The sequence below is a fragment of the Malania oleifera genome, chromosome 3, assembly GCF_029873635.1.
Source record: "Malania oleifera isolate guangnan ecotype guangnan chromosome 3, ASM2987363v1, whole genome shotgun sequence".
Taxonomy (NCBI): Eukaryota; Viridiplantae; Streptophyta; class Magnoliopsida; order Santalales; family Ximeniaceae; genus Malania; species Malania oleifera.
In genome coordinates, this window is record NC_080419.1 from 70,059,096 (window position 1) to 70,068,366 (window position 9,271).

The window sequence follows — 9,271 nt, forward strand, 5'->3', positions numbered from 1 at the left end:
TTTTTTCTTATTATTTCCCTTTCCTTTTGTGGATAAAATCCTTATCCAAAGGAAACCTGAAAATTTGCCTCACAAAAAAACAATGCAATTCCAAATCTGCCTAACCATAGAAAATGCACCAAGCATTTGCTTTACTTTGCCTCTGCCCTCCCTCTAGTTCAACACAATTTTACTATTATCCAGTGTAAGCGCCAGTGACATCATCTGCATTCTGGGCTCCTAACCTAAACAACCACTTGTAAAGGTCCCACATTTTTTATACCGAAACAAGGAAACCAATCTTTGCTCTAGAAGACTTAATAATTTCCATCAGCAATAAGTCAGTCTGGAAAGGCACCATTGTGTAGCACAGGAACAACAAAAGTTTACAACCTACCAAACAATTCAGACAATCGAAGGGAGAAAAGAAACAGTATGGCAATAAAAAAGACAGGAAGCAAGAAGACTGCAATAATATAACACTATATTGACCACAAACCCCGTTCAACTAACCAAAATTTGGGTAAAAAATCAAGAAATTATAAACTCAAACATGTGAACAAGACTCTGATGCTAAAATTGGGTGTAAACTTTTCTATACATCTAAAAATCCCTGGAAATTGTAATATCAAGTGTACAAGAAGGAGACTGCATACCATAAATGGGCATAGGCTTATCAGATGCCTAAATTGAATGTGTCCCCCCATTGACTCCTCCCACTGCTTTTCTCTTTCCCTTCAAAAGCCAAAAATCTTCGGTGCCAGCCGTAATAGAGGATCCAAGGCACTTGGAGCAAATTTTCTCGCAAAAAGATAACAAACCGAAGAGGAGTGATTATTGTAGAGGCAGTGGCGACCTTGAAGAAGTCTCTTTAGAAACTCCTCTGTGATATCCGCTTTTCCAAATGTGGCTGGGTGAGCCCCGCCCCTAGACCAGTCAACCCAAGTGATGCTTCTATTTGCTAAAGTACTTGCAGCTTGAATGGTTAACATTGTTGGAAAGTAGTGCTCATCCACGTAACATGCTGGTCTGCAGAAGTATTTAAACTTTGGGTAGAATGTGGTGTCTTCCACTATGTTGATTGCAAGCCTACGATTGATTTCAAACCACTGTGAACCTTTTCGCCACTGGGTAATGTTCACCTCAGGTGCCATATTCTCATCATAGCGCCCTCTCCCATATGGCCCAGGGTCATCAAATGCTCCAATGAAGCTATACTTGGATCTATTAATGTAGTGGTAGATGAAGCTGAAATTGTAGATTGGAATGCATGATTCGGAGAGAAGTACAAACCATTCATTGGAAATATCAAGCAATGCATTAGCAAGGAGTCTCCTCTCAGCGTCACAAATACTCATCCTCCCCCACTCTGCCACCTGCATAAAAGAACCAAGTAAATAATCAACCACTCGTAAAAACAGTAAATTTACAATTTTTGGACTTTTAAAACTTCCAAAATTAGCGTAATAAAAAATCAAAATGTTGCTGAATTTCAAAACTTTAGAAAGAACAACTAATATATAGCTGTGACAGTAGGCCCAGGTGGATATGCATGGACACTGTTGTGCAGAATCATACCATTTCCCTATGCTATGTTTATTTAAATTTTTATTTAGTCTCCATTGTTCATTTGAGAAGGGCAAAAGAGAAAATCTAAGTAGGAAAATAATCAAAAATGAGAAAGCAACATTTTTAGCACATACATGAGTATTTTACATGGCATGATTTACAATTTTCCCTTCAAGCCACTCCACTATTCAGTCTATTCATAGCAGAATTTTGCAGGCATGGAAGACAAAATTCATACAATGAAGATTTCCTCTCCCTCTCTCCCCTTCCCTTGTCATTTACAACAATGGTGAGGGCAACTTTTAAAAATTGCAACAGTGTTCTGCCTGCTTGACAATTATCTGGCTGCCTGGAAATTTAACTGGAATATACATTCTGAAAGACCCTTTCAACTGACTATTCTTTGAATGTCGCCAAATAAATAAATAAATAAGAAAGCAGTACACTTGATGAATCTGCGCAATTCCAGAGAATCAGGGGACTCATAATGAGGAAAGAAGATATGCATACAGAATGAGGACAGCAATTGAAGACAAGGAGGACATGCAGGCTTGAAAATAAAGATGCAATTGAGTAAAGGTAACAGATTAACTGTGCCAGTTTCATCTTTCTTGACACTGGGGGAAAATTTGTTACCAGAATTTTCAAGAAATGAACCAATTCCTCATTATCCTAGTAAGGATATGTTTGGGGGAACCCCTTAACAAAGGTTTAAATGCCATAGAACTTGCAATTCTTTTACTCACTGACTAATTCATTCATGAAACATCAGAAAAACAAACAAAATGATCATATCGTCTGGCAGTGACCAAAAGACCCATAGCAGTTAAATTATAGAATTACTTCTTCAATTCAAGTGCATATACGCATCCTCTCACCATCATGGGCGGAGCTATGTTCATCCTAGTGTGGGCAACTGGCCCCACTGGGATGAGAATTTGCTCAAATATACGTATCGTATGCACAAATATTTTTTAAATTTTCAAATTTGCCCCCACTACAATTGATATTGTGGAGGTCAACAAACCTAGGTGAGGTCAGCTACATGAATCCTTTTCCGCAAATTTACGGGATCATGGGCAATTAACTTCTACAATTCAGCGCTATTAAATCTTCATTATCTCATTCCAAGTTATTTTAGGTCAAATTCAGGGCTATTGTGGAGGTCACATTCAAATTTTTTAAAAGTTTCACGCTTTTTAGATATTTTAAGAAGATTACAGATTCAGTTCAGATTTTTGGATAACATTGGGATAATCCTATGCAAAGATGCAAAGAGACAACTATAAAAAATCATTTTCAAAGTTGAAATTTGTAAAAAAAATCAATTGCATAATTGAATGTGATATGATGATGATTTCTTGACTATATACAATGAGAGATACATATATATTCAAAGATGCTGAAGTGGAGCTACTTTGGGAATAATTTCAAGAAAAATATTCATCAAGGACAATTTTGAGTGATACTTAATTGCTATGAAATTTCTATTTAAGTTGTATGTATTTTATTTGAATTTTTGAAGTGAAAATAACTAATATTTATACCTATTTTGAAAAAAAAAATTATCTCAATATTAATTTTTTATTTTTTTTACTACTTAAGCATTATGGCTAAATTGATTCCATGATAACATCCAAAAATAGGAAATATTCTCAAACATTTACTATTAAATAAAAAATATTTAAGATATTGAGTAACTGCCCCCACTCGCCAAAGGTCTTGACTCTGCCAATGCTCACCATGCATGAGCATGTCAAGGGAACTAGAAACTATAAAGGTTCTGCTTGCTTGTAATATAGAATTGAATGCAGTAGACGTTTCAACTAGTTTCTAGCCAGAAAATTATGATTATTACATTTGATACAGGATATATATATATATAAGGCTTAAAAAGAAGATGACAACAGAGTAAAATAATTAAGTAGTTTCTTTTACAAAACTATGAGGATTAAGAGAATGTTGGATGAACGGAGGAAACACACTTCAATACCTATATATGAAAGTAGTGGTGATATTCAAAATTGTAATAACTACAATGCTATTAAACTTATGAACCGTATAATGAAATATGAGTTTGGAGAAGGGTAATTGAAGAAAAATTAAGGTTAGAAACGAAGGTTTCAATTAAATGAGTTCGTTTTATGCAATTACAAAGGGAAACTTGCATATGTTTTATTAACCTAGAAAAAGCCTATGTGGAAGTCCTATGATAAAGTCTACAAACAAATGGAGTAGGTAACCAGAATGTAAACATTATGAAGGATGTAAACAATACGGTAATGATTAGTGTAGAACTACAAGAGAAGAACCTGAGGAATTTTCGATCACATCTGCTTTGAGTCCTTATTTCTTTTTCTTTAGTTATGCATGAATTTACTAGACATCCAAAATAAGGTTCCATGGTGTATGTGGCTTACAAATGAATTGTATTGATTGCCGAAACTAGCGTAGAGTGTAATCTATGTTAGAATTATGGTAAGAAGCTTTAGAATCTAGAGGCTTGAAGAAATATAAGACGCAATACTCAAAATTCAATTTTATTCGTCTAAGGAAGAATAAAAAAGAAAATATTGAACTTACTAGCAAACAAATTCCTAGAGGAAGTAGATTTCAATATACTAGATTTATTATTATGCACGCTGAGGAAGAAATTGAAGAAGACATAATAAATAGAGCTTGAAGAAGATGTAATAGATAGAGATAAAGCAAATTGAGTGAAATGGAGAAATTCTTAGGACGTGTTATGAAACCATAAATTACTCTCTCAATTAAGCAAATGTTTATAGAACAGCTATAACACCTCTACATGAATCATGAAGTTGGGCAACTAAGAAACAACATAACCAAAAAGTAAGGGGCAAAAATCGAAATACTAGCATGGATGAGTGGTAATGTGGTATAAACAAATATAATAAGGAAGGAAAACTTCCTCATATTCTAAGCATGACCCTCGTAGAAGATAAGAAAACTGCAGTTAAGATGGTTTGGAATCTTATAACATAGCGAGAAGGGGTAAGTCAGTTGTCATTTGTGGCACTGTGGCAGTAGGAGGGGTAGGCTTGAGATAGTAAAAAATTGACAGGACTTTATCTTTCTAAGGATATTGCCCTAGAACACATGGAATGGCATAAAAGTTGCAGCCAGCCCACCTAACGGTACTTAAGACTGGATGGTCATTAAAGTATGTTAGAACCACTAATGACTAAAAGGAAATTTGATCTGACATTGTTTAAAACCAAAAGGGTGAAACTAGAAATTTAAGAGTGGGTGATAAACTTAGCATGAAATAACAAAATATTTATTAACTGGTCAACTGAGAAACCAGAGAGAGTTGGGGAGCAAACTACAAACTTGAAATATGGGCAGTTTATATTTTCACCATGCTTGGAGGAGCACCTCACTCCCAAGCAAAATATTTCCACTGCATAAGTTTGGCTTCATGTTTGGAAAAATATTGTGCCTACCCTTCAAATTCAAACAGCTGAGAAAAGCATCTCATTTTCCTATTATTTTGGGTCATAATAAAAGCATCCCTATATTTTAGCATACACAGGATTTTAATTAAAAAAAATAAAATTATTTAGTTACATGTTGCATAGAATTGATAGAGAAAAGCAGCATTGAACAATCACTGTTCATTGTCAGCAGCAATGACATATAATGACAAGCTTCCCCACTCCCCTCAACCTTTGAAAATTGCTTACCCAGCAGGGTACATCAATTTATTTTCAATTACAAAAATCCTAACTAAAAATTAAGAAAATAAGTCATTACCACAAAATACACAGCAGCCTCTGAATTGTTGTTACAGCTATCACAACCTGGGGGCCATCTTCTATGATCACGGCCAAATCAAGTGTTTACCTCTTTTATACATAATTATGTTCTCAACTTGTTCCTTGGCAATCATTTAATATATGAGCATCATAAAGGGATAAAAAGGGAGTCAGCTTGACTCAACAAAGCCTTACATGAAATACAACTCTTTTCATAACATGTTCATCATAATTTACACCCATTGACCAGCTATAGTGACTGCACGAATGCATTTTTTCATTCTAAAGCTATATCATCATGATATTAGAACAGTGGTATCACGCATGGTTTTAAATTTCATAGAAATTATTGATGTTTTAGATTTTAGACAGGTTGAGAAAGAGTCAAAATATAAACTACCCTTCAATTTCTTTTTTCTTTTCTTTCAATTTTTTGCCCAAATTGCATATAATTCAGAAAATTTTGGCCAAAATTTGAAATTTTCAAAAATTTCACCAACATTTTGGAAATATTGATTAAAACTATAACAGAAAATTTTAGTTCGTCTTCACAAGGATCTCCTTTTCTCCTTTTTTAAATTTTTTTTTATTTCAACAAATTGTAGGCTCACTAGTAACAGAGCAGTCAACTCAAATTTTCACCAAATTGAAGCTCATAAAGCTTTATTAGCCCTTGTATTGGGGTTTTCAGACTCAATGCTATCCATTATGCTGCACACAAAGTCATTTAAAAAATTAAAAAAAAAAAAACTTGTGTTTGAGCACATGAAACAAATTTTCAAAATGGGCTGAAGTGTTTTTTATTAATTGCGTGCCTAAGACAAAATTATAAATATTACTAGATATTAAATTTGATGATAAGTTGTTTAAATACAAATTGATTATGTTAAACAATAAACTTTCTTAAATAAATATTTGATAGGTATTATAATTATTTTAATTTTTTTTTTACTTCTTCTCATGATTTAGCGATATGCAATTTATAAACCTCATATCCTATAAACTTATCACATGCATTTTCTTCATTTTATTTTGTTTCTAAACCATGCACAGTCATTAACATTTCCCAAAGATTCATTTACTATCTTCATAAGATACTTTATTTTGTTTCTAAACTATGCACAATCATTAACATTTCCCAAAGATTCATTCACTATTTTCATAATATACTACAAGTTTCTGCTTGTTTCTTTAGACTCTCTTTACTTTGAAATTAAAATTGCATCAAAATCAAAATTTCATTTGAGATTTCAGTGAATAAATTCCATCAAAATCAGAGTTTAATTCCTTGGGTGCCAACAGTATTTACATATTAACATGTCATGATAACAAAAAAATCCCAGTTAAACTGGGGACCTAGGAGCCAGGCTGTACAAACTCTTTTGTCTATTACAGTAGGAGAAAAGAACTAGGCACTTGCCCTATAAACCAGAGTTTGTTTATTATTGACCACTTGCAACGATGTTGTTCTAATTACTTGTAGAAGACACCAGTTTCAGTGGTTCCTACCCCAATCATAGGTAAGAAATGACTTGTTCAAGACATATGAAACCACAATCGTCAGGAATTAGCTAGGTGAAGAGTTAAACTAACCCCAATTATTTATAGAAAACAAAATCAGTAAATCAGCAACATAATGTAAAAGCACATGCCATTAGACAAATTGATGACCTTAAGGAAATTTAGAAGAATTTAGTGTCAACTACTATTACTAAGGAAAATTGAACAATAGCCTGTCTACATGCAGATTGCAGAATGGTCACTAAAATGTAGAACTGCAAAGTAATATTAAATAGCTGAGGACCATACCTGGCTTGGAATCTGTCTACCATAGAAAACCGATGAGGATGGGAATTGAGCATGGAATGATGGCAGCGAATGTACATAAAGCGAATAAAGTTTTTCATGGCCCTTTAGAAACCTCTCCCAAAGAGGCGCAAGTGGCAGTGGCCCCTTAGTCAAGAACATGAATGCAATCTTCGGGACTCTGCTGAAAGGATACTTCTTTTTTCGTGGCACAAAAGATGCCCTCCAGAAGAGCTCTTGGTCAGTCATCTTATGAAGTAGATTGGATGGAGGCCTGATCCACCACTGTAAACTGTTCGGCTCTTCGAAACATGGCCGTAAGCTGGGCTGTGCCATGGTTACAACAGTGCGTACTCCAAAATGCGGAATCATGTATATACTAATGATTGAAAAGGAAATACACAGTACCACAAACAGCACAAACAGCTGAATAATTCTCAGAGGGAAAACCCTAGATTGGTTTGTTCTGCCTGTAACTGTAGACTCCTTAACTTCCTCCAATGGCATAGTCCTCGACTGCATCTTGATTTAAATAGGAAAAAATAAGATATATCGAAATCACCTCCCAGGTACTATGTTTTCACCAGTATCAAATCCAATAACAACCCTACCGCACTGGAAAACTTTGGGATCTGAGTATATGGATAAATTGTTCACCCAGAGTCCTAATTGTATTTTAGAACGCAAATGGCGAACTGGGTTGGGTTTTTAACATATGAGTGAGCGAAGACAATACTTCAAGGGATCAGGAGCGATCCCCTCTCCCTAATGTTGAAAAGCAGAGTGCCAAACAGCTACGTTGACCAATAGAATTGATATAGATTGAGGCGTTAGCATGTGGGAGGCTTGAAAAATCTTCAACAATACAACCCAAGATCGGGCGATTTTGGATCAATCGAAGAGAGATAGAGAAAAGCTTGTCAAGCGAAAGGCCGAGTGTGTTCCCATCGCAGAGAGAGAGAGAGAGAGAGAGAGAGAGAGGAGAGAAGCAATCGATCCTTCACTTTAATACTTGAATCGCGCCAGAATGAGTAAATTAAACTTCCATTAGTCAAAAGACAAAAAGGAGTTAGGCGAAGGAGAAAAAAGAAATCCGGAAAGAGGGCAGAGCGATGGTGTCCCTGTGTAACTGGGAAGACAATCAAGAGAGAGAGAGAGAGAGAGAGAGAGAGAGAGAGAGATGAACGGTTTAAGGAGAATTGTGGCTGTTGCTAAGGAGAATTGTGGTTGTCGCTAAGAATATTTTGATTCTTTTGACATCAGGCAGGCATCACCCAGGGAGAGACCCATATAAAATATTAATTATAGTAATTATTATAATAATAATAATAATAATAACAACGCACGCAAAGAGAAAGAGGGTACCTCCGTCTTCGTGCTCCTACTGCTTCGGTGATGCGGCAGAGTAGCAGTGGTCAGGGATGGGGGCGTTTCTTTTTATACACATTATAAAAGCTTTGCCCCTGCTTCCCCATCAACGAGCTTAATTATAAATTTACAAGTGTAGATTGATGCTATAATTTGGTATGGGAGAACATCATAAATAATTTTTATATATATAAAAATGAAGTAGAAGTCATAAAAATTTATTTAATTTGTTATTTAAATAATATTTTCTAAATTATCGAGAATTATTGTTAAAGTTGGAAAAATATATATTATTTTAAAATTTAAAAATACAAACTAATTATGGATTCTAATCAAACAAAATCATGCGATTTTTCTAAAATTTTTAAAAATATTAATATTCATATATGTGTATATATTGAAAATAAAGACAATCCTCCCTGTCCTTTCAAGAATTTTCTCAAGACTTAATACTAAACCTTTCCATAAGGGATCAGAATGTGAACCATCCGGTCAAAGCTCAGGTTTGTGATTTTATGACTATTTAAATTTTAACAATAAGGAAATATGTACATATTAATTTGAATTTTTAATTACACCAGTGGGAAAGAGATCTTGTGTTTTTTTCCCCAATTTCTTTGGGGATATAAACTAACAGAATATTGACTACAACCTTGATAATAGTTAGCATAGGCTATATCAATCGATGCTCAAACTAGGGAAAATGTACAATGGCTTAAGGCATTGGGCCATGACTTTGGCTAATTTGTGTAGGATAATTATGATGGATT

At 34.5% G+C, this 9,271-nt stretch overlaps 1 protein-coding gene across 2 annotated transcripts; it reads right to left on the bottom strand.

The window, feature by feature from the left end:
* Window positions 1-446: 446 nt before the first annotated feature.
* Window positions 447-8,622, bottom strand: LOC131152050 (glycosyltransferase BC10). 2 transcript variants are annotated; one of them, XM_058103642.1, is made up of 3 exons: window positions 8,499-8,622; window positions 7,137-7,649; window positions 447-1,355 (listed from the first exon to the last, which is right to left on the bottom strand). In XM_058103642.1, exons 2-3 carry the CDS (start codon window positions 7,638-7,640, stop codon window positions 717-719), a joined length of 1,143 nt encoding a protein of 380 aa, XP_057959625.1. In that variant the 5' UTR covers window positions 7,641-7,649; window positions 8,499-8,622; the 3' UTR covers window positions 447-716. The 2 variants fall into 2 exon arrangements, with proteins under 2 accessions (XP_057959625.1, XP_057959624.1); XM_058103641.1 differs by having other exon boundaries at window positions 7,137-7,655.
* Window positions 8,623-9,271: the final 649 nt, after the last annotated feature.